This window comes from Rhododendron vialii, chromosome 1a (assembly GCF_030253575.1).
Source record: "Rhododendron vialii isolate Sample 1 chromosome 1a, ASM3025357v1".
In the NCBI taxonomy this organism is placed as follows: domain Eukaryota; kingdom Viridiplantae; phylum Streptophyta; class Magnoliopsida; order Ericales; family Ericaceae; genus Rhododendron; species Rhododendron vialii.
In genome coordinates, this window is record NC_080557.1 from 47439807 (window position 1) to 47465261 (window position 25455).

The window sequence follows — 25455 nt, forward strand, 5'->3', positions numbered from 1 at the left end:
CCTTTGCATTTTAGTTTTGCCACCACAATTCCGTATAAATTTATAGATCCTCAGCATCTAAAATTCTATTAATTTGACTACCACGACCTAGAAGTTCTGATTAATGTATACTTTAGGTTTATGCCCAACCTCAATTCCTGTATGAGCGTTTTTCGGTCAATTTCCAGCACTGACCGTTTTTCGACAAACGTTCCAGCGCTGTCAACTTTTCCGGTGATGATGTGAAAGGAGGGGTAAAGTTATTTGTATTTAATGTAAAGGTATTTATGTCAAAGTGGACTAGATGCTTTTAAAAATAGTTGGGTGGACTAGACCCTTAAGTCAGTCGTAACCAGTAGGGTTGGCTATATGTTTTTTTTTTTGTGTGTGGCAACTAGTAGACCAATTTAATTTCATTCATAATCTGCACACAAGTACAATGAATGGATTGGACAATTGTGTAATGCCGCGAAAAACCAAGTTGCCAGATCATTAACTAGAAAAGTATATAGAGATCTGCAAAAATTATGGAAAAAGGAACCGAGGCAAACATTGAAACTGAATCGAATACTCTAGCACTATTCAATTCAGTTCAGTTCATACCCTATTTTGTGCACAACGTTGAACGCAAATTCTAACAACCATTTGTTACCAAACAAAATTTGCTATGTAAATGTTTCAAACATGCTTTTCTACTCCAAATGGCCTGGCAAGTAGTATTTTTTCTGCACGGTTAGGCAATAAATAAAAACCTTGTCACCTATAACTTCAGTCTTTCCTTTGCTTGGTGTCACGGATATGGAACATAAGCTGCAAAATTAACCAGCCCCTCGAGTTAATTTCTAAAACTCACAAGGCAACTGCGAAATAGATGAGATTTATCTTTCTACCTTTGTCCCAACATAAAATGTAAGAAACATGCCTCCAAGAGTAGGTAGGCCTAAGAAAAACATAAAGAGCATGTTAGTCCGGATAAAAAAAAAAAAGCATGTTAGCCTCCAGTATATTTGTTTCACCAAATAACAACAATAGGTAAGAGCATGAACCTTCTTTTCGGAGGAATTGAGAAATCAACCAGTTCATGCCTGACGGTCCAATAACATAACCAACAAGGTTAGCCACCTGCAGAAATGGAAGTTCAGAATTACTCTCTGATTATTCTAGTGTAAAACTTCCTCAAAGCTAACCACGTAAAAAGCAAAATCTGGGATAAATGTAGGATCTTAGGGAGCCGTGTAAGGAATCATTTCCGGTGCATAGCATTTAGAGGAATTTAAATTATTTTGGATTTCTAATTCCATGCATGAATAGTTGTTTCGCACAGTTGTGATCACACAAGCATGAACTGTGAGAGTACAGATATTACACAATCGAATAGCTGCCTAATTTAATGTTTCAGCAATGAAAAGTTCAACTTCTGGGTTTGCTTGAAGTGACGGAATATTGGGAATCACATCTCAAAGGGGTGGCAGGAATGAAAAGTTCAACTTCTGGGTTTGCTTGAAGTGACGGAATATTGGGAATCACGTCTCAAAGGCACCACCCCTTACAAAGTCCTATTTAAGACCTGAAAACCCGCTTAGCTGGGGGAAACAAGCTGCTACTGTGTTTTTAAGCAATATGTGCAAGGCATCATTTTCTGCAGTGAACGACTATTAGCTAAAACGCCGCCACAAACTTTTTTCTCAAGTTCCGAGTTGAAAGCTTTATCCAATGAGCTTTAGTTGCAATTACAAACCACTTGACTTTAACTTACCAAGTTTATACTGGGCATTGGCGCATATATCAACTTGAGATGTCGACGCCCAACCAAACAACCATGAAATAATCTACTATCACAATCTATTAACGACATGACATTACGAGCAGAATTGTAAGCATCCAACATCAAACTGTTCTTAGTGAAGCGAAAAGAGTAAGTAGACATACCATGAGACAAGTTATTGTGATAGCACCGGCAAGTGCACTAAGTTCACGAAAAACAAACTCCCCAAAAGCACCGGGGGCCTGACAGCAGACATGTGACCAAACTAATTAGTATGTTCAAAAAAGAAACAGGAGTACTAGCTGAATGAACATTTAAAACAAAAAGTGCAACAGCAGATAGACTTAGACACTAGATAAATGATGATGTTGGATGAAAGCAAAGAAAGAACGTAGTTTTTCATCCAACAGCATAGTTTACCTAATGTAGCAAAGCGCGGGCCAGCAGATAACATGTGGTTACCATAATCTCTATTATCTTGATAATATGTAGGCCAGCAAATGATATGTGGTCGCCTGATTTGCAAGATTTATGCGGTTACCCTAATGCAGCCAAAAAATTGGCCTACTCATTAGCCACCAGGCTGGCCAGTTCCAAACCAAACTCTAATTCTAAGGGAAATACAGATAGTAGACGTTTCCCATAGTCACCTTTCAGATGTGTATGATACACGGGGAAAGGAGTAACCACCCCTCAAAAATTCCCACGCAAAATGCAGTTCTTTGGGAGCTACTGATCCACATACCATGTTATCAATTCTCAAAATATAGTACAAGGGCTCCAATTTAAAAAAGTGAATTCAAGAGGCAGAGGATATCTTTAAATGCCTTGGCTAAAGAATTACAAGCCAAGTCTGACTAAGGAGTGGTCTGAGTGGAAGAGAAATGTATATTTAAGTGAAAGATCATATGATTTCAGGCACTTCAATTCCATGTACTCCCAGACTAACAGAGCATTAAATAGTCACAGGGAATATCGATTAATTCAATCACCCAAGTCCCAACCACCAAGAGACCTAAAACTTGATTTCTAAACTCCATGTTGCGCAAATTCTCTAAATCATCTTGACCCTGACAGACGCTTTGCCATGAAAAAGAGCCCAATAGAGCCTAATCGAACTAACATTTGGGGTTTGTCGTTTCATTGTTTCCCAAGGAATCACCTAGACCTAATTGCAAATCCCACACCTAAGTAGCTGATAATCTGAATCCCGACAGTTAAGAAGTGACTGAAAACGTAAAGGACTGCTGCCCCAAGCATGTAATTATGCTACCAACTCAAAACCACACTTAGAAAGTAGTGCTTCTTCATCAGGTTGGTTGATTTAGAAATTTCTTTGAACCTTCCCGGTGAGATTTAATGTAGGCATAAAGCTTTGTGTTGCCTTGACAAAAGCTTTACCAGAAAATAAGAGTTGCTAACCAAAGCAAATCCAACCTGAGCACAAGCCAAACCCAACCAGCCCATTTAAGAAGTGTTTAGGATGAGAAATGGAGCCTGACAGAAAGCTGATTGAAACTATGTTTAGGATGATCTCATGCACGGACAAAATATGGAAGTGTTAATAAAAAATTTCAAATGGATTAAAATATCGAACTATAACAAAAACTCAAGATGATTTTAAAAAATGAAAATAACAACCGTCTAGTAGGAATTCCTATCTCGAGGACTCAGAAAAGTGACAAAATAAAAGATCTATACCATAACAGATCATATCGCTAATCAATATTTACTGTTATGTTCTAAAATCAACAAAAAGGGTATGACCGACACAAGCGTGTACATAGAGAATACCCAGGGGCACGAGAAAGATCGATCTAAGGCACTTAGCAAAATAGCCCCGTAAATTTCTTTGAAATTCTATTGACTTTCATATTCAAATTAGTCATAAATTCAATAGCTTTACGATCTGTGTCAGGATTGGAGGGGCATTAACTCAGAGCATACTGTAAAGCATGGAGATAGACTACACAAGAAGAGTATCACCTGAAAAGAAGTTGCTGCTGATTTCACAATCATTTCTGGGACAAAGAATACGCATGTTAACCATGCCCACGAAAGAAGTTTCCTGAAGCCAAAGCAATCATGCCAAGTCGATTTAAAATGGTATGCCCCTTAAATACAAAACTACACTTGCGGACAACAGAAAGCATAACGAAAGCTAAGAGTACCATTCCAAATCATGCCATATGGCGACAAATGTGAAGATAACCCATACATTGAGCAACTTTCTTTGAGAACCACCAAGAGGAATGTACATGTACCTGAAATTATAGTCATTCACAACCAATATGACAGATAGAACCATAAATGTGAGAGAACTTTAAGATAAAATCTGAAAGCTTCACCTGACAAGCCATTTGTTGAAAGAAGCATGCCAACTTTTCCAAAAAGTATTTAAGTTGTAGCAATTATTTATACACTTTGGCATATTCTCAGGCGCCTCAATGCCACTGATCTGCAGATTAAGTTGATAAATGACTTTCTTCCTAACATAATATAGCTAAACTTGTTCTGCCAAAATCAGATTGATCTGAGCTAGATTAGGTTTGGTCCTATAGGATAGCTTAAATGTGGTTGCAGTAGACGAAACAAGTAAAAGGGGAAGCATAAAAGTGAAATACATACCAGCGACCAGAAGCGAAAGTAGCGCCAGATTAGAGAAAACTTGAGCCACATGAAGTTAAGAACCTGTTGCATTGTAAAAACATAGATGTAATTGCGAAGGCTATGTCATTCCAGTGCTTTAGAGAGTCAAGATTTTCAGCTTGAAACAAAGCTTAGTGAATAGTATGCCAGAGCATGAGTAGTAAAACAAAGCTATTTGGCATTAACTACAAATCAACAATAAAATAACAACCTACAAATCGACCCTTACCCCGTATCCAATGATGAAAACGTCCATGGGAGATAACTGTTTCCACAAGCCGCTGATGGTGCATCAAGATGATTTGGTCAGAAAACAACACTCAATACAAGAAAACTTTTAGGATAATGTGTAAGGAGTTCAAAACAGGCCCACCTTATGGCAAAAGCATTGTAGTAAAATAAATGTGTCATTAGTTCCATTAGTAAGAGACTAAAAACCCAGCGCAACCCATACCAAGCCACTTCCCTGAGTGAATAATTTTTCTGAGGCGTATCTAACTGCAATAAGAGTGTATTACGCCGCTATGATTAGATCATTTACAATGTACTGAAAGGTATACACTAAAGCAATAAGTAAGGGCAAAAACCGTTCAATAGAGAAAATAAATGGTCCAATATGGAAGCTTCAGAAATTTCGAACTAAAAGTGAAGGCAATTGAGAAATGTTTCAGCAACATGAACAAAAGAAACATGAATGTAAATGTTCAGACCCTATTATAAAAAGAAGTGGCCACAAACGCTTGGAACTTGGAAAGCATGTAAAGGGATAAAAGAAACATCATGGTGAAATTTCAAAAAAATACAAGAGTGTTATACTGTTACAGTGTTACTATAAAAGACCAAAAAACAGAAAAATATAGAAAAAAAAATACCTGTGATGCAAATGCATTAAAGCTTAGAACTGGTCCAGCAATATAGAGGGGAGCATATACCAAATAACATAGGTATACAGCCAAGGAGAAATTATTGTTCTGGAGGTTTCTCTCCTGAGGAAAGTAGAAGTTCATACAAAAGAAGATATTAGTCTAGATAATAGCAAGACTACAATTTAGCAATTGCAGTAATACTAGAATCTAAAAGACAACCTGTAATAGCAGGTAGCATGTTTGTCCTGATGAACATTTAGGGCAACTTTGAATGTGCTTCTGCAATCGGAGAAAGGTGAAAACATCAAAATAAAGATACTCTATGAGCAGTAATCAAATTAGAGACACAATCAATTCATTTTGTTAGATTTTTTGGAGGGTTCCAACTTAAAACCAATTGGCAATAGGTGGAGTAGCCTCTTGATTTTATTAACCAAGCTTGGGTGGCTTAGATGAGCGATGCGGGATAAAGTCTAACACTCCCCCTCACGTGCAGCCCGGATGCACTTGGAGGTACGAATTGAGGAAACCAGGAGATTTGACTTGATGACAGACTAGGAGACTAGAAGCTGAGCAATTGACTCGAGCGACGGAGATGACAAAGACTTTCACTCGAGATGTGAGGCCACCCGAGACCTAGCTCTGATACCATGTTAGATTTCTTGGAGGGTTCCTACCTAAAACCGATTGGCAATAGGTGGAGTAGCCTCTAGATTTTATTAACCAAGCTTGGGTGGCTTAGATGAGCGATGTGAGATAAAATCTAACACTTGTATTGCAACCGCAAATGTTCGAACAACAAGAAATTGATCACGAGGATAGGTGAAGAAAACCCAGAGAAAGAAAGTAAGTAACTGATACACGAACTACTATGAAACACAATTTCTTTGAATCAGTTTACAAGACAATCTCAAGATTAAGCTATTTTGAAGTGGGCAGAAACAAGCAACTTGGTAAGATACACCGACAAAGACCTTTAGATGAACAAGTATTGTTAATAGAGATGAGAAAACGTGTTCAACCCTAATGCGTATGTTTATGGTGGAGAGTACAGAATACAATGACCATACCTCACATACTAATACTAAAACCTATATATAACTCCTAACATACCTTTTGATCCAACCGAGAACTACAACATGCCCAATGATAATCATACCCAAAGCTTATCTGGCGCAAAGTAACTGTCGACAAGATAAACCAAAATAAGAGCACGGACATGGAATTCATAAAAGATATATGAGTTTGCTTCTGCAAAAGGAAGACAAATCTGAGTAAAACAAATGGGTTTAAGCAATCAGATACGATATCATTAGTGAGATTAATATAAAAGCAATATTATGTTATGAGCTAATTAGATGTGATATGACCAGCCTATTTGCTGGAAAATGGCAACTGAAAACTAAAGAATTAACAGATTTACTGACTGAGAAGTGCCTTGCAGAGTTCAAAAGGCGACTGCAACTACGATTTCTCCCATCTATATTTTATGATGTATCTTTCTAGGATTAAACCAATTACCTACCCATTTTTTCAATAGGTCAATCGATTTCTTATGGTTCGCTGGATGTTTTAAAATAAGGGAAGTCCCACAAATGGTGGGGACCGAAAATTTTCGGAAGACTTTGATAAATCAGGAAAATTCTATTAAACTCTTTATGAAGTCACGAGAAAGATTTCATGTCTACGATATGTAAGGTCACTTTAAACATGATCCCACAATATCAGGTTTCATCCAATTGAACTGATTTCCAAATCCATTCTTTGGGAGAATACATAAAAAGAGGGGGGGAAAAGGAAATCGCAACTATGGTCTGTCCAGCAAAGTATTTGCCATCCCAAAAATACGCACAAAAATTCTCAATAGTACCAAAACTGTTACATCCTTGTTATTCCAACAAAAGACTATTTGCAAAGTCGCCACATCTGATAGCTAAGCACAAGTACAAGAATTCCGTAACATGCAGTGATACCAATTAAGGTTACAGAAAGATATATCCAAGGAAATTTCCATAATGGCAACTGTCAAAATAATGCCAAAGGTGAGGTCTGTGCCCATCTAGCCCTCCCGCACCCCATTAACAGGAGAAGTGGTAATGACAACGAAGCATCATGTCATTAAGGTGTGGAAACCTTTTCTAATACGTGTCCCAAATATGAGAATAATGACATTATGGGGGTACTTTTATTTTGGAGAAAATGAAACACTTCTACATGGCAATATATGCCAGCACGACATGCATGCAGAGTGAAGTGAGAAATTTAACTAATTTGAACATTTTTAATGATAGCAGAAGAATGAGCAAAACCATAAGATGAAAGAAGTTCACGTCCATAAGGTGAGAATCGTACGAACACAATTCCACTGAAATTCCACAAAATGAAAGAGGCAAAGAAAATACCAAAATTAAAGCAGATATGCCATCTAAAGGTACCCCGGAAGTTGTCCAAATAAGCCCAATGCTGCCTAGGCACAAGAAGAAAACATAATCACGAGCAAGTACAGAAACTGAACAGGGCAATTGTTTCCCAAAGTATCACACTAAACTATTACTCAACATATTATAAGAACTGAAGCAACCAGCCAATAAAAAACATATTACTCACCCAATACTGGAGAACCGATAACCCTCAAAAACACGGTTACATATAAGAACAGATATGTTGAAACCCCAAAGTACAAATGGGAAGTACTTTTTCTTTCCAAATATCTGCAGAAACAAAAATCTGGTAAAATACAACAACAATTAGATGTGGATGCTAAAAGCTTTAATCTAAAGAGACTACAGTCTTTCTAAAGGAGTAATAAGAACTTCTTCCAACTTCCGAAATTGAACGAGTATACAACCTATTCACTTTACATTGACTTGCAATAAAAAATTCAAAAATTATTCAGCTGGGGCTAGTCAACATGGCTAAACTCCCCCAGTCCCACCTCGTTGGGTGGGTCAAGTTTTTGAGTCTTACCACTTCCACCCTCGCCCGATCGATGGCCTCTCAATTGGCCGAAAAATAGGGAAAATCATGAAATTAGTGGAACTTCAAAGTAAAAATGGCCACAAAGAATAAAAGAACACAATTCTATCATAGCAAAAATTTGTGACAGTCCACGAATTTGTAATGTGAGTGATGTGGTATTGCTCATAATATTGTTAAATATGACAGGACCAAGCATATTCGGGTTGAGAGGCATTATATCTAGGAAAATGGGATAGCGGTTTCAGCTTGAGCGTGAGAGACATATCTGCACCAAGTTGAAGTGAAGTGCTAGAGCTTATTGTCAATAGAAAAAGGGTACTTGTTGAATTTCTCAGACTAAACTGATAAGAAGGTGCCCATTTGCCCCTTTTCTTTTCCTTACTTTCCTCTTCTCTCTTTTGTTTCTCTTCAATTTAACCAATACATTCCTTCAATCAATGACCTACCCCAGTTTCTTTAACCATACTTTGTGGGTCAAAGAACTGAAGACCTACTTTCAGGCATGTTACCGTGCTTGTATTGCACATGGCCATGCCATGATGTTCTATATCATGTTCCTCATAAATAACTTGAAACCAGGAAGAAATGCTGCAAAGGAACATGTGTGAACAAAACAATCAATGACAACAAGGGTGCATGCAAAATGAGCAAAATAAGAAATGCTGCAAAGGAACATGTGTGAACAAAACAATCAATGACAACAAGGGTGCATGCAAAATGAGCAAAATACGCACCTTTACTAGGAGAAAATTAACTACAGCAATAGAGAGGACAAAGATGATGCTGCATGGAAGAAGAAAGAGAAAAAGAAACTTAGTGAAGCAAATGAATCAAGAACGGATGATGACAAATTTAGTACAACTGTGGATAGGGCACATACCAAGCTCCGTGCAAGTACGATAAATAAGCCGAAGATATCAAAAGCCAAACAATTGACATTCCCTTTGCTTTTAGATGATAGAATGCCCTCATCATATTGGCCACCATTGTAAAAATACCAAAAATGACCGTAAGAATGGGTAAATTTGCATGGAAATTTCTCCATTGTGCATCGGAGACATCCTATAAAAGCAAAAAAAAGGGGGGGAAGATAAGACGGAAGGTTTATTAGGCAGAAAAAGTATGTTTGATGATCACATGGATAATGTACACATACTAGTGCAATCAGGTATCATAATAAGTAGAAAAGCTAATTAAAATACTACCAAGAACAGGTACTGTTTCGACCATCATCAAAAATAATATAGACTATAAACTAATGTATTTGGTAATTGGGGGTAGTGAAGAAACCACCAAACAGAGCTTCAAAGTGATGAAGAACATACTTCACACTTTTAGAGAAATGCAAATCAATTGTTGCAACGAGTAAAAATAACGAAATAGTTTTCTGTGTAAGAAGTCCAAAAGAGTCTGGCATTAACCAATCTTGCATGGCTCAGCCTGACAATAAGTTTGCAGATAAATTGATCTCCCTCCACTTGATTGAAAATAAGTAGGGACCCCCCCTGCCGTTACATGCAATCTATTAAAGTAATAGAAGAGGCTGTCTAGTGGTTATCTTACGTTTTTGATGAAATAGTGGATTGTTTTTTTGTATCTATCCGCATCGCTGATTCACTGAATTTGTACCTCCAATGTGTATATGCCACGTGGAAACGAAGTAAATGTGTATTTGCTCATGAATTGCACTCCAGAACTAGCACCTAAACTACCACCAAAACTACCACCATAAAGGCCTTGTATCAGCACCCAACACCAACATCTTCACTAAAGCTAGCACCCAAGGGTCCACAGACTCCGCCACCAAGACCACCACATGCAGTAGCTCCACCACAAAGTCAATGGCATACGTCACAAGAATGACCATCTTTTCATGATTGCTTCCACATTCCTACCTCCTCGTAGCCCAAATCCAAACCATATTTGAGTCAACCTCTACCAAAAACACTGTACCCCTTTAGCATAATGCCATTACCATTTGCTTCAGAGATGCGATTAAAATGATCTCTTCCACTGTGCTAATTAGAGCCAAAGGCTTGGTAATGTTGCTTTCAAACCGTTAAATACATAAATCCAATCAACTACGTAGATTGCATCGGAGTTATAAAAAAAAAAACGGAACTAAGCAGCAAGGAGTGTCATAATGTTATCCAAACAACAAATGGGTGCGACAAATCCAAAGAATGTTCTTCCAAACCACTTCATGGCATTACTTCTATTCACATCAAGACACTGGAAAATGTCAATACTTTAAATAAAGCACAACTCCATTAGGTTTGAAGTGGAAAAAACGTCACAAAGCATAGTCTAGATGATAATAATAAACGGATATAAGTCAGTCAAAAGAGTTTTCTCTTTGTAACCTTTAACATTGCTCTTTTTACCAGCATTCGGCCGAGGTAAGCTTAAGATTTAAGATAAGAATAGCTCACACCAGAAAGCAAGCAATCCTAGAATCTAGTTTAGAACTTCATCGAAGTTAAGAAAAGCTACTACTTAGATTTGCCTATTTTCACATGAAAGAATAACCGTCTCTTCATGTAATTTGCAGCCACGGCACATGATGTAAGGACATAGTGTGAAGCGAAGTTTAAACATATAGTTAAGGGCTCCACTTTGAAGTTTTATACGGATGCAAGTCAACAATACCTTTGTGATTGAATTTGGAACTGCTGTATACGTCGTAGAGATTCCTAACTTCTTTTCTTCCCACCATTTATTTTATGGATTTTTCATTTTGGTATGGAATAACAAATAAGTCTACTGCCCATCTCCCCGAAACGGAGAAATCATCTGACGGATCATCCACCTCATGAATACAGAATATAGACTCCTACCATGTTCTAGTTCAAACACCCACTGGAACTCAAACAACCTGCAATTCAATATCTGTTGTTGTCTGTTATTTAATCAAAGACCAATGTAGTCCATGAAATGCAAATTACTCAATAACTTTAAGTCAAGATTCATGGAACTAATCCATAGTTTGTCTCCCACTAACATATCAAATATTCCCAAATGACAGTTTTATTCCTGGCGACTAGGTTTCCAGCCGTCATAAACTCATAAGACATAAGCAAATATAAGCAACAAACCAAAATAGCGGGGCCATATCCACAAAGACTGTAAGAACGGTGAACAAAAAGAAACAAATTCGAAAGAAAAAAAAAAACACAGGACGTACATTATACCAACCCCCAATCCAACCAGGACGCAAACCATAAAGTTTTCCATAATGATCTGTAACAAAAACAATGAATCAAATCAAGAAGCAATTAGAGACAGCACACGAATCCATGTACAAATCTCAGAAAAGAGATAGGGAGTGAAGAAATGAAAACAAATACACAACGATAAACACATTAGAAGACAAGGAAAACACGCATTTCTGTGTACTTTTTGTATCCTTTAATACACATTCACACACTCACTATTGTCAGCCCATTGGGCTGATTTTAGAATTTTCCTATATATATATATATATGTGTATGTATATATACACAAGTGTTAAGTTATTTAACTATGGAAATAGACGAGAGAGTACCATGGGAAAGGTGGAGGGAGCGACGAATTATGATAACATAGAAGACAAGAGCATAGAGAATGAGGCATATGAGCTCTCTGTGCTGCCAAGAGCTGTTGTTCATGGCGTTAGCTGAACCAGACACTCAGACAAGAGTGGTGGATCCAAAAAAAAGAATTAGATCCTCTTCTGTCTTCAATTTGGACTACTGGACCAGACTGACCACATCTGGAACTGGATCATCCACTGCTGCAATTTAATGGTTTCAACCTTTTTACATCCCCAAAGTCCAAACTTGCTTGAAAACTTCTGAAATGTTGAATGGATAAAATAATTGGAATCACCAAATCAGCATCAATCTTCAAATCAAACACTAAGGGCTAGTTTAGCAGTTTTCACATTGTCTAGCTAATATAAGAATATTAGGCATAGGGATATTGGGATAAGAATATTGGCGGCAAACCTTGGCCAATCATACAATTATAGCAAGCTAAGCTACCTTCTCCCCCTCAAGAAAAATGTGGATTTCTTCATGGTAGTTTCCTTAATTCTTGAAAAAACAATGTACGGATAATCCAAAAATGACTAAACTCTAGACGATTACGAAGTACCTAATTAGCAAGTTCCAGTTGGTACATTTAAGGGTTGAATGAAGAAATTTAGGGCTGACAAAATAACAAAAGGGGTTAACAGTTAACGAAATAATTAGCTATTTTCCATACCATTATCCTTCCCATTCTCTTGTTCTCTTTACTTTTATCCCAATCATAATCCTTTCTTTTCTTTTTCCTCCTAGTCTCTTTTCTTTTCTCACCAATTCCACCAAATGGGCAGTAAATGAGGTTGGGCATAAACCTAAAGTATACATTAATCAGAACTTCTAGGTCGTGGTAGTCAAATTAATAGAATTTTAGATGCTGAGAATCTATAAATTTATACGGAATTGTGGCGACAAAACTAAAATGCAAAGGTTTGTTGAATTTCAGAGCACAAAATCAGTAGCAATATTGAAACAAAAAAAGCAATGCCGGCAGTAGCAAAAGCGTGGACGGCGACGAATTGGGGATACAATTTCTGATGGGTGGTGGAACGAGGGAGAAACTTACCTGACCACGATGAATTTGGGATACAAGTTCTGATGAAGCATGGACGATTGACGGACTCGAGCTAGCGTCTCCGGCAGATCAAGGGAGCCGATTATGGGATGGAAGCTGGGGAGCAAGGTCGGGCGTCGGAGGTAGGGGCAATTCTTGCGAGGAGGGGGAGAACAGAGGAGAAGAAGGGGAGCAAACCCTAGAGAGAAGCAGGAGGAAGGAGTTTACATCCTGTTTGGAGGCCGGATTTGCAGCCGGATATGCAAGCGCCCTGATTTCATCACCCCCTCCTCATCTCGGGTGTTTGGATGCGAAAAAACCCACCCGGATTTAGCTCAGGCCGGATTTGTAATCCACCTTCTGGTGGATTTGTGAACGACAGGGGTGAAGCGGCGTGGAAGAATGACAAAGTTGCCCTTGCTTTCTCTCTCTCCTCTCGCCCTCCCTGTTCCTCTGCTCCTTCGCCAGGGCTTTCTCCTGCCCTTGTAATCGTAAGAGATTTGAGGAATATTTGAAATTTGAGGGCTTGGATGCAAGAGATTTTTGAGAGAGGGAGAGATGAGGGTTCGGAATTTGAGTTTTTCGGTGGTGAAGGTTAGGGAATTTGGGTGTATACAGTTGGGGAGGAATTTGGGGGTTTGGTTGCAGGTGGTGAAGAAGGTATACGTACATCTGTATGTATATATGAATTTTTTGTTTTTTTTTAAATTACCATGCACATGTTTTTTCCAACCACCCTAAATAAATTTCTATATTAAAGGATTTTATTTTATTATATTATAAAGTTCGGTTTTAATTTATTTATTTTTTTAAAATCGTAATAAATATTACTAAGATTTCAACATTAAAACATAAAATGAATTTATTTTACCCAAATTAATGATAAATATGTATATATTCTAATAATACTGAAATTAACATTTATTATCCATAAAATTAATAAACTAAAGGTAATTAAATCATTTGATATCTTATCCCATCATATTCACCATTTAAATCCCCTTCTTAAAAGGTGGGGTCACACTTCTTAATATATCTCTCCTTATTATATATACACCCTTAAATCCATCCTCATTTTATATCCACCCAAAACAAATCCTCCATCCAAACGGACTGTGTTCCAATGGAGAGAAGGGAGAAAGGAAAGGGCTTTGAGGAGTTAAATGACGTCGTTTTAGTAGAAGGGCAGAATGGTGTGGGCACACGCCCCAAAATTTTCAATTTCCGTCTTTTAGAAAAATCGGGTGTGCCCTTTTTGAGAAGCGTGGCGAAACGCTTATAATTCAGAGTTGCCACTCGGGTTTTGCGGTGAAACACCAAAGGAACCGTACTTTGAAACGTTTGCCACGTTGTTTGATTTTGAAAAGACGTAGACTGGTCCGTCGTCACCTTCTATATCTGAGGTTCAGGAGTTAGATTACGAGAGGGGAAGGGTTTTATGGCACCCCTCTTGCCCGATTCGAAAATCGGTCTCTACTCAGGCATTTTGTAAAAATATTTACATTTTTCTCTCATTAATCATTTTCGGCCAGTTAGAGTGGGGGAACAGTTAAAGGGGATTGAAAACTGTAACAAATTGTATTTTATATGACAAAAGACGGTGAATGATACTTATTGAAAGAGATAATAATAGATTGAGAACAAGCACCTATGAGCGTTTTAAACAAACTGGAACACACTGTCCCAGAGCGAGGCACGCAAGAGGAAGCTGTATGCATTGGCCGGGCCACTGCATGCAGAGACGACTTGCGTGCGCCACCGGTATACTGGCGTGCGCCTGTAAATCTTAACTCACAGCTCCTATTTCTCAACCCTCTGGGCTCTGGAAGGACCAGTGCACACCCAGGACAAACCACGCAGTCAATATGGCAGAATAAATACAGTTACAGACAGCAGAGATGATTTTCGAGCAACAAAGTAAACAGTCTGCCCCATAAAACAGTTGTGGGGTACATAAACGGAGGCCAAGACTCGAACGTCATGCAAGGGCCAGCCACTGGATTCAATAAAACTGTCGTATGCCAGTCCATAGACCCCGTACGCAAGTTGCCATACTTGGTCAGTGCGTGGCTTCACATGATCTGGGCTCTGGAACACGACCAGAAGGATCCTAGAGGCCTTAAAATAGAAACAACAGACAAGAAGCTACACAGTTCTACGATACAGAAAGCAATAAACTGGTTTTTATCATGCTAAAAGGTGATGAAACGAAAAGATAAATAGTAAATGGATGATCGATGGTCCCCACGCCAGTTGTGCTCATACTGCCATAACTGGCGCACGGCTTATGGTTATTGGCGCGCGCCACTTATCATCACACACGATCATTGAATCTTTGCCAGCTTTGAGGCCAAGACTGGTATTGATTACCAGCCTTAACCCTGCTAGCACCCCTCAGGGGTCAGAACAAGACACAGAGAAAAAGGTGGTATACCTTTAAGAAGAGCTTGATGATGGGTTTGAGCTTTACACTTGGGGTTTGGTAGACGCATGGAAGATGTGGGGTGTCATGGGTGTATAGAGAAGCGTTTGCTTCCTTTTTCAACTGATGGGAGAAGGGAGAAAGCAAGAAGAATGAGAGAGAGAGAGAGAGAGAGAGAGAGAGAGAGAGAGAGAGAGCTTATATGCTCTTTAAGAGTCTTAACCTTGTGAACCCCTTGCATATAAATACAAGAGGGGTATTTATAGCCAAGGAATGACTGAGAGAGGGCTAGTAACTGCTGGTTAAGGGCTGGTTGAGTTAAGAGGTGAGCCTCCCATGCATTAAATGCATGGGACTTGGGTTGAAAGGTGGTGTAGGAGAGAGGGGGAGCCAGCTGCACAAGGGTAATCATCAGGGGACTGTAAACTACGTTAGAGTGGCCACAAAAGTCTTGAGCACGTGGTTGAATAGTGATATTTGACTGGGTTTGACTGGCGTATGCTGACACTGTACTTGCGTGCGCCGGTGAGAACCGAGTCAACGGTCGATGACTGACACGTGGCAGTCGACCGGCGCACGCCAGAAAAGTATTGGCATAAGCAAGTATGATTTTGCTGAGGCCTTTTGGTTCTGGCTTGAAGGGTCTGGGCAGGGCTTGACAAAGGTTTTTAGTGAAGTTTAGGACGATCAAAGCTCAAACACACCATTAGCCTCGGGGTGTTCTTGACCGTAATCATCATTGGAGAGACAAAAATCATAAGTAAGCAAACTGTTCCGGACAGTCCAAAATAGGGTGTCTATAAATGGTCTACCCCAAACATGGTTACCATGTATTGGTGATTAAAATATGAGATACCATGTATTATTTGTCATTTGAAGACTGGTGACCATGGAAGTGGTAATAAGGGCCCGTTCCGGAACCGAAATAAGAACTTATTTTTTGTCTAATAAGAAGTCTTGTTCCGAAAAATAAGAAGGTTGGTACTTATTTTGGAAGAATTTATATAGGTACCGACCGGCCGAGGAGGGAAATTGTACCGACGGCCGCGCCGGGCCGCCTCCGGCCACTGGACGGCCGATCCGAGCTGTCCAAAAATTCTACAAAAAAAAATCGATAGGGCCTTCGCGGGAATCAATGGCATCCGAGGTGTGTAGGGTGCTTGATCCGAGCGCCCCTTTTTGTGTGAAATCGTATACACGAAAAAGGGGTGCTCGGATCAAGTACCCTACACACCTCGGATGCCGTTAATTCCCGCGAAAGCCCCCTCGGTTTTTTATTTTAGAATTTTTGGACGGCTCGGATTGGCCGTCCGGTGGCCGGAGATGGCCCAACGCGGCCGTCGGTATGATTTCCTTCCGCCGGCGCCCATTCTCAAAGCAATAGTCTTATTTTTTTGTATAAGGCAACTTCAAGCTCAAAAATCATGTGTTTACGCAAATAATTTTCTTATCACTATGGATCTTGTTTGATAGATCTCATTGAGATCTTTAATACGGTACAAAAAAATTTGAATTTTTTTTTCCATTTACATTATTTTTGAGTTTGAAAATGTGAAAGGAATTTTTTATTTGGGTTTTGTGGAATGGTCATTCTTATTTTTGAATGAGAAGTTCCAAAATAAGTACTTATTTTTTAAGAAGGTTTCCGGAACGGAGCCTAAAGCCCAGTGTGCTCCACCTGCTGGTCATTTTCCCTTTCATCGTAATCCCTCCGCTTGGTAAGATTTTTCTCTCCCGCTTTCAATCCTTACTCTCACAAGTTTGAGTTATTTATAATATTCTCAAAAATCATTTTTACACTTTCAATCACAACAAAACATACTCGAATTTCTCAGTCGAAAAGATGGGTTCATTTTTTGTCTCTCATTTCTCATCGAACAAATACAGAAAAAGAATCATATTGAAAACGCTCCTAACTCAACCCCTTCCTTCATAGAGCCATGTATTTTAAGTGATCCGAACCTGCTCGGAGCGAGCCCTCATGGCCCCATAGAGGCAAGTGAGTGCTTACACGCACTTTATGTGACTTAAGTTATTTCCACGTAGCCTAAGCAATCATATTTATTATACTGACATGGATAGACAAATTTTGTATGAGTATATAAAATTTGTGTTTGGGATTAATCTGAACTATTGAGAAAGAATATTTTATTAGGAATATTCCTAAAAACCCTCCTGTTTTATGAGATAGATAGTGACATGGATAGACAAATCATGAATATCACGGCCCAACATACGTACATTTGGGCTTTGGGCTACGAAAAATATGTGGGTCTCCAAAAATTTACACCATCCATTTTTCCATTAGCCTAATGGACTGCATGCCACAGGAACTTCAGGTTAACCATTTCCCTTTCAAACTAAGAAAATCAACCACATGAGAAAATCCATCAACACAAAACGCACAAGAATGCAGACTACCGAGATAGAAATGGAGTTAAGTACCAGGAGGCAGCTGTGACTGCCCCGATGACCTGTGACACCGAGAAGTGCGACAATGAAGCCGGGGCGGGTCCTCGGGAGGGGAGAAGAAAGAGCAAAGAGAATGAGAAGCAAAGAAATGTGTCGTTACTGATGTGTACATCTAAAAAAGGGTCTCCTGACAAAATGATTTTTGTCGCAAGAATTTAGGATCGTCGATGGCGTGGCCATCAAGGAGAGAATGGAATAGAGTTGGGGGGCTAAGGATTCGGAGTCTTTTCATAGGAGAGTGTGAGAATATTGAGGCGAGTTTATTGGGTAGAAAAATTGAGACCATGAAACTATACTCCATGGACGTTGGGTGCCTACTGTCCTTGTGGCCAAGGCAGGCGCTGCTACCCCTCACACGGCACCGTTTTGTGCATTAATAATCCACTTCTATTTTCTTTTCTCTTTGCCCTTTCGTTTGCTGCCAATTTCAAATTTTTTAAAAACATAATAATGCTACGTCCGTATCCACCGGTAATTATCAATAAGAATACTCACAAAGAAGGTATGTATCATCGATCTGAGATTGAAAATTGCTTGTGATAGTATTTTTTTTATCAACTGTCAGGGGTTGTCCGATCCGACTTACTTGCACCTCAACTAATTTCTTCTCCGGCCAAAGTCAGGCTCATCCACACCGTGACTAGAATCTCTTATGGCTTGTCTTCAAGAGGTCGCCAAATTTTGAACTCAGGATGCCTGGATTTACATCTCATCCTTGTTACCAACCACCCTTGCAATATTGACTTGGATGTGCAACCATAAATATTAGCTCTAGCAGCTCTACATGTAATAATGATAGGCGGTCACTTGAACACCCCAAAATTTTTTGTTGTCGGAATACATATAATATTTTTACTTTTATTTTAGTTTAGCCCTTCTTAAACACCCAACTCCAAAAAAATTTGAACACCCAACCAAAAAATATTTAAATCCCACCCAAAAATTCAATTCACAAATCAATGCAATGTAAACAACCCAACTAATTAAAGTTGGAAAATCAGTGAATGAATGATTGTTTGGTTACTTATATTGAGAGTGATGAATTATTTACCATTGATGAGTAATTATTCAGTGGTCTTGAGACACCGACATGTGGTGCCCAAACATCTTTATCCGTCGCAAATTTTCGTAGTATCCATACACTTAATATTGAGCCCCACAAAAATGTATAGTGGATAAAGATGTTGGATGGCCCAAGATTTTTATAATTTGTACGGGTGTGCGTGTTTTATTCTAGCACTTTTCTGTTTGCATGAAGGAGCTTTAATGCTCTTTTCCCCCATTAATGAGTACCAAGTCCAAAGAGAAAAAGAAAAGAAGTGGGTTATTAATGCACAAAACGGTGCCATGTGAGGGACAGCAGCAACTGCCTTGGCCACAAGGGCTGTAGGCACATACTCCATATACAACTTTTCCTCAAATCTCTTATTACTACAACTTTCTGTACAGAGAGAGAGAGAGAGGGGGGGGTGTAAAATGTTAACGAAAGAATAAATAAACCACACCATTTGAAGAACCAGCTCTTATATATCATCAATTGAGCAAGACCAATAAAGATTTAGGCAGCAAAAACACATAAAAATATGCTATATTTCTCTTTACAGGGGAAAAAGTTGCTACTATAACTTTATATATATACACCTACACCTCTTCACAATGGAGAGCCATGATTCCAATCTCAGGAACCACACAATGTAATCAACAAATGAATGATGTCAAAGACTTCGAATGATCCTTCTCGATCAACCCAAGCAAATCGCTTACAATTTTCATCAAGTGCCAGAATTCTCCCCTTCTTCCTTGTTATGTCTCAATGGGAGGGCGGAATTCTCTCCTTCTTCCTTGTTATGTCTCAAAGGGCGGCCGGAAGTCTCTCCTTCTTCCTTGCTATGTCTCGAAGGGTGGCCATTCTCAGACGTATAAGGTTGATAACCAGCAGCAGTGGACAGATTGCCAGAGCCACTACTGCTCATAGATTTCTCAATATCATCAATATTCGCAATAAGAGGGATCGGTCGTTCTGGTATAGAAGGCATTGGCAAATCCATGTCCAAAATCTTCACAACTTGGTCCATTGTTGGCCTAGCATACAATTGCGGGTGAGAACAAAGAACTGCAACTAACACATACTTCTCCAAAACTTCCGGAGGCCCCAAATCCAGCATCCCATCTTCAATCACATCCAAAGCTCTCCCTTTTCTAACCAAATCCCACGCCCATTCGGTCACTAGCGAAGGTTGCCCATCGTTAACTGCCATAAGCGCCTTTTTTCCACTTAGAAGCTCAAGAAACACAACCCCAAAGCTATACACATCGCTCCTCTCCGTCAATTGCCCATAAAGGGCATATTCAGGAGCAACATAGCCCATTGTCCCGGCAACTCTTGTGCTCAAATGAGTCATCCCCTCTGGATTGAACTTAGCGAGTCCAAAATCCGCAACCTTAGGCTCAAAATTCTCATCCAAAAGTATATTACTAGCTTTGATATCCCTATGAATGATCCCCGGCTGAGCACCGTAGTGCAAATAGGCCAGCCCGCGAGCTGTTCCGAGCGCGATCTTCTGGCGAACCGGCCAACTGAGCTTCTCCTCACTCATCCCAAACAGGTGATCATGGAGGCTCCCATTCCTCATCAAATCACACACTATTATCCTCTGGTGCCCTTCCAATGGCGTAGTTGCGGTGCAGTACCCTCTCAAAGCCACTAAATTCACGTGCCGAACGCTAGCTATGACTTCCACCTCATGGGCAAAAGTTGCATCGCCTGATTCAGAACAGTTCTTGAACCTCTTCATTGCAACTTCAGACCCATCTTGCAACACCCCCTTGTACACATTCCCATACCCTCCTCTCCCAATTATGTTATCCCTATTGAAATTCTTAGTAGCTTGTCTAATGTCATCAATTGTGTACCTAACTAGAGTAGTACTCTGGTTGATTGATTCCATTTCAACAGCCAAACTCGTTTCTCTTCCACTAATGATTTTCCTCTTCTTTTTCCCCAATCTCCTCCAAATAAAACAGAACCCACCAAAACCCAGAGACAGAAAAACCACAAAAAGTATCACAACTACCCAAATTACAATGTTTCTCTGGTTATTATTATTCGAACTGGGTGAATTGTCGAAATTGAAACCGAACAAACACTGAGCCGTACCGTGATCGGTGGGGCCGAACTGGTTGGCGAAGGCGGCGGCGTATATCGAGGGGTACGCCGTGCAATCGCTGAGGTTCCCGATCGATCCTCCGGTCAGGTACGACGCCTGGAGGCTGGAGAGGCTGGTGGTGCACGACGCGCACGGCGCGCCGTTGTACAAGGACTGGTTGCAGGCGGAGACGACGTCGCTCAGGGCGGATGGCCGGACGAGGGCTTCGAACTGGGCTCTGGTGGTGATGTTCATGCAGCCCTGGGAGATCCAGTCGGTCTGGAAGCCGCAGGCGGTGCGGACGTCGAAGCCGGATACGAACGAGTCGACGAGGGATTGGTAAGCGGCCCAGCAGGATGAGGCGGAGGTTAACGGGGGGAGGAAGTTGTTTGAGGCTTGGAGGTAGAGGGATTCGACCAAGCGGAGGCCTTGTTTGATGTACTGGCAACGGGTGGCGGTGTCGAGGTTGGCGGTTGGGGTGTTGGAGACGCCTACGAGTTGTTCGAGGGCGGTGAAATTGAGTGGGCATGAGGCGGCGGCGGCGGTGGTGGTGTTTGTGGATTGGAGGAGGCGGCGGGAGGTGCTGGTGGAGGAGGAGGAGGAGGAGGAGGAGGAGAGAGGAGAGAGGAGGAGGAGGAGGAGGAGAGAGAGGAAGAGGAGGGACATCGGGGACTGAGAGCTCCACTGAGGTTAGGGAATTGTCTTCGCCGCCGTCGTTTTGGGAGGAGTTGTAGAGGGACTCCAAGTGAGGGAGTCTGACTTTAACCGGCAGCCGTGTGAGGCTTGTTTCCGGGAACGCGTTTGTATTTTAATCGGGACGTCCAAACTGGGCCCCACAGCACCTCTTACCCACTTCCATGATTTTTCTCCCCATCAAAAGAGACTATTTTGGGTGATCGTGACATTTTCGGGAGACCTACAGGCTACAAGTGATGTCCCAGTAAATATGAATTCTTTAGCTCGGGGGATTTTCTTGAGATGACACCGTCTTCATGACTGGATGGTTTTGGAGACACTTTTAAATAGTGATCCAACACATTCAATTTCTATAGCATGCCGATGCATATAGTTCCTCAAGTGAGGTGCAGTATAACTTTTTAAGATGCGCTCGTTATGATTAAAACCGTTTATATATCATATTGACTATATAGAACTTTGTTTGTACGAAAAATTGAATTAATCGAACATATGCAATCACAACATCGTTAAGATAGAGTTATTTTGTAATTTATTCTCTAAAATATAATAATCATCCATTTTTTAGAACATAAATGATCTCTTGGTACCAAGTTACCTCATTATTATTATCTTTTCTAACGTTGTATCTAATTAATTTTTGGTTTTTTCATCAACAAAAGTTTATGACAAAATACGGTACTAATTGTGATTATCTCAAAGAAAGGGCAGCGGCGGTGTTTGAGGATTGGTTGAGGCGGCAGTGGAGGTGGTGGGGGAGGTGGAGCGAGAAGTTGGTTGGCGGGGTGGATGGATAGGCGTAGAAATGAGGGAGTTGACTTCAACCGGCGGCCGGGAGGAGGGGTGTTTCTGGGAAGGAGTTTTTGGTTGGAACATTTTTTGGGACATCACTGGGGCCTACAACCCAATCGACAAATGGGACCTGCAACCCCTCTCACTCATTTCCACGTGTTTTCTCTATCGAAGTTTGTGCTTTCTTTTCTAGTCAAAGTCAAACGTCAAAAAAACAGAACTGTATTATTGAGGGAAGAACTAAGGTCGTTTTCGAATGGAAAATAAGTAGTATTTATTTTTTAAAAAAGTAATTTTAAATTTAAAAATTATGTATTTATGTAATTAATTTTTATTATCAATATTGAAGTTATTTGATAAATCTTATTGAGATCTTTTATACGGAGCAAAAAATATAAAAAAATTATTTTTCATTTATATTATTTTTAAGTTTGAAAATATAAAATAAGTATTTATTTTTTTTAAAGTGTTATGGAATAGGGCCTTAGAAAGATGTCATTCAAGAGTCACCAACGTGTAATCACTTTTTCTTGATTTTTTTTTTGGGCAAACTTCATTTATATTATCTACTAGTACTTCACTACACTTGTACATTTTTTAATAAGGTTGCATGAAATTAAAAAAATACTCCTACTAGTTTTTAATTTAGTTATTTCTTCACGCGTGAAATGGTAAAACTTTTTATTTTATAGAAAAGAAAAGACATGAAGAAAAAGAGAGTTCCAACTGAAGGTCATTAGAGTACTAGGGCAAAGATTATTCAGCGGGATTTGCACTTGGTCTTTCCATCCCAAATCATTGCAGTGGTAAATGAATTTGGAGTAACATGTGACAGTGCATAAAAAGATTAAATAATTTTTCTTCCTAAGAGGTCGTGGATGGATGAAATTTTTTGTTATATTCAGAAAGTTGATCGCTCCTAGATTGAATTGAAGCATAAGTAATCATATTCTCACGCAAATGCTACACAAACTGGCCAAACATATGAATCTTAGGACTTGTTTGATGATGGTGGGACTAAGGCGAGGGGATTAAGGGTGTGCCAACATGTTTCCTCTCTTTTTTTTCGTTGTCCAGTGTTTGTTTACACACAACATTAAGGCCAAAACGAATAATAGTGGACTCTTTGTCCATTTAGTAATCCTATTTGCTGGATTAATTAATACCGGATGAGGGGTGGTATTAGCCAGTCTGCCTTCCCCGTTTTATTTCCCTTCACATCCAATGGTTGGGAAAAAAAAATCCCCATCATCGTTATCCCACTTTTATTCTACTTTAAAACAAAACTCAGTATAACTAATCTCAGAATTCATTTTATTTCATCTGTTATTCCGTGAATCCCATATTGTCCCCTCTATTTTCATTCTTAATCCCATTTCAACCAATCATTCCTAAAAGAAATCCGGCAACCAAATGTGCTTATAGTTTCAGAATCACATTTTTATTCCTCCTAAAATGTCTCTCATCCAAACACCAGTCTAAAGGAGGAAAGAAAACATGTTCAAGTTGATATAATGGGCTTTTGGAAATGTCGGTCGACAGCCCAGGTGCTTATCCACTGGCTGGGCTCAAGTACATCTCATGCCAAAAAGAAAAAGAGATTAGGCCGTTCCATTTTCTTTTAAATTTTTTTTTAAAAAAGAAGGTAATTTCAAACTTAAATATAAAATAAAAATAATTTTTTTTTTTAAATTTTTTTTACACCATTTAAAAGATCTCAATGAGATCTATCAAACAAGATACATATTGATAGAAAAATTATTTGTGTAAATACATAATTTTTGAGCTTGAAATTACCTTCCTTTTTCTAAAAATTCTTTTCTTTTGAGAAACTGAAACACATATAGTTGGGCTTGACTTTGGTAGTACTAATTTGGTTAGTCAGTGATGATTCTGAACTGCACTTCTTTTGTGTTAATTAGCGTTATAAAAATTCTTGAGTCCTGTTAACTCTTTTGGCCTCAATTTGTATAAAACTTTGTTCTTCTGATTTTACTGGGATTCCCGTAAAAAGGCAGTAGGACTAGTTCCCAAGGGTTAATTGAAGTGCGCGTAAGCTGATCCGAAGACTTGAGTCATTCTGTTTGAAGCCACTACTTAAGTTCTCTCATTCAGGATGTCATCATGCACCATTTAAATTTCCATCCTGAAATTACATAAATGTAACGCCCCCAATTTTTGGGTACGTTAAATGAGGCATTTATTATATAATAAAGAGAGTCTGGCTCATTATTACATCATAAATACATCATAAGGAAAAGGTACATTTATTCAACAAGGAAGGAAACTAGGGTTCCTAATACTACTCTGCTTGCTCTTCCATCCTAGCAAGCTCCTCTGCTCCAAAAGCTTCCACGGTGTACATCTTATCCTGTTCATCTAAGAAATCTGACACATTATACCGGCGTCGCCACCCATATAATATGTCAGGGTCACCAAAAAGGCAACACCGTGAGCTACAACGCTCAATAGAGTAAACCCTACCCACTAACTCATAACTTACAAACAGTAAATCATATACGACGAATAGTAACAATCACACATCCACATTCACTATTCAAGTATCGTTGGTGTCCATGTTTTTTCTGTGTTTCTCCTACGCAACTCATCGTAGACCGTGTCTCCATTTTCACTTTTCATCACCAAATCAACATTTTCAAAATCCGTTTTTAACACACCCAACCTCGGTTCCGCCGTTCCGGGTTCCCGAGTATCCTCACAATGGTTCCGCCGCACCGGGTTCCCATTGGCACACATTTGCATTGGCTCCTCTCCGCGGATAACCAAGCCACACACCCAACCTCGGTTCCGCCGTTCCGGGTTCCCGAGTATCCTCACAATGGTTCCGCCGTCCCGGGTTCCCATTGGCACACATTCACACACACATCTCACATAATGCCATCAAAATCGGTCATTATGTAGTTTCAAAAATATTTCCTCCTTCGAAACACATTTTTCTTGTTAACCACACCCTAGGTGTCATGTTTTTATTTTCTCGATTTTCGTGTCTCGTTCTCATGCATAGACTCCGCGGTAGGACTTTTCACATACGCAACCATAAATCATTCATTG

At 39.6% G+C, this 25455-nt stretch overlaps 2 protein-coding genes across 11 annotated transcripts; both read right to left on the reverse strand.

Annotated features, from left to right (window-relative positions):
* Positions 1-527: 527 nt before the first annotated feature.
* Positions 528-13504, reverse strand: LOC131306908 (membrane-bound O-acyltransferase gup1-like). 10 transcript variants are annotated; one of them, XM_058333340.1, is made up of 20 exons: positions 12868-13504; positions 11783-12070; positions 11423-11478; positions 9119-9300; positions 8973-9021; positions 7867-7970; positions 7662-7726; positions 6373-6443; positions 5479-5538; positions 5266-5379; positions 4767-4891; positions 4623-4674; positions 4373-4435; positions 4093-4202; positions 3916-4008; positions 3731-3812; positions 1909-1986; positions 1026-1101; positions 870-919; positions 528-789 (listed from the first exon to the last, which is right to left on the reverse strand). In XM_058333340.1, the coding sequence occupies exons 2-20, from the start codon at positions 11883-11885 to the stop codon at positions 748-750; spliced, it is 1575 nt and encodes a 524-aa protein (XP_058189323.1). In that variant the 5' UTR covers positions 11886-12070; positions 12868-13504; the 3' UTR covers positions 528-747. The 10 variants fall into 10 exon arrangements, with proteins under 10 accessions (XP_058189323.1, XP_058189335.1, XP_058189327.1 ...); XM_058333352.1 differs by having other exon boundaries at positions 11783-11893; positions 12868-13492; XM_058333344.1 differs by having other exon boundaries at positions 11783-12120; positions 12868-13492.
* A 5752-nt stretch (positions 13505-19256) lies between these two features.
* LOC131322699 (probable LRR receptor-like serine/threonine-protein kinase RKF3) lies at positions 19257-21705 on the reverse strand. The gene has a single exon (XM_058354122.1). The coding sequence runs from the start codon at positions 21559-21561 to the stop codon at positions 19522-19524; it is 2040 nt and encodes a 679-aa protein (XP_058210105.1). The 5' UTR covers positions 21562-21705; the 3' UTR covers positions 19257-19521.
* Between the last annotated feature and the right edge of the window lie 3750 nt (positions 21706-25455).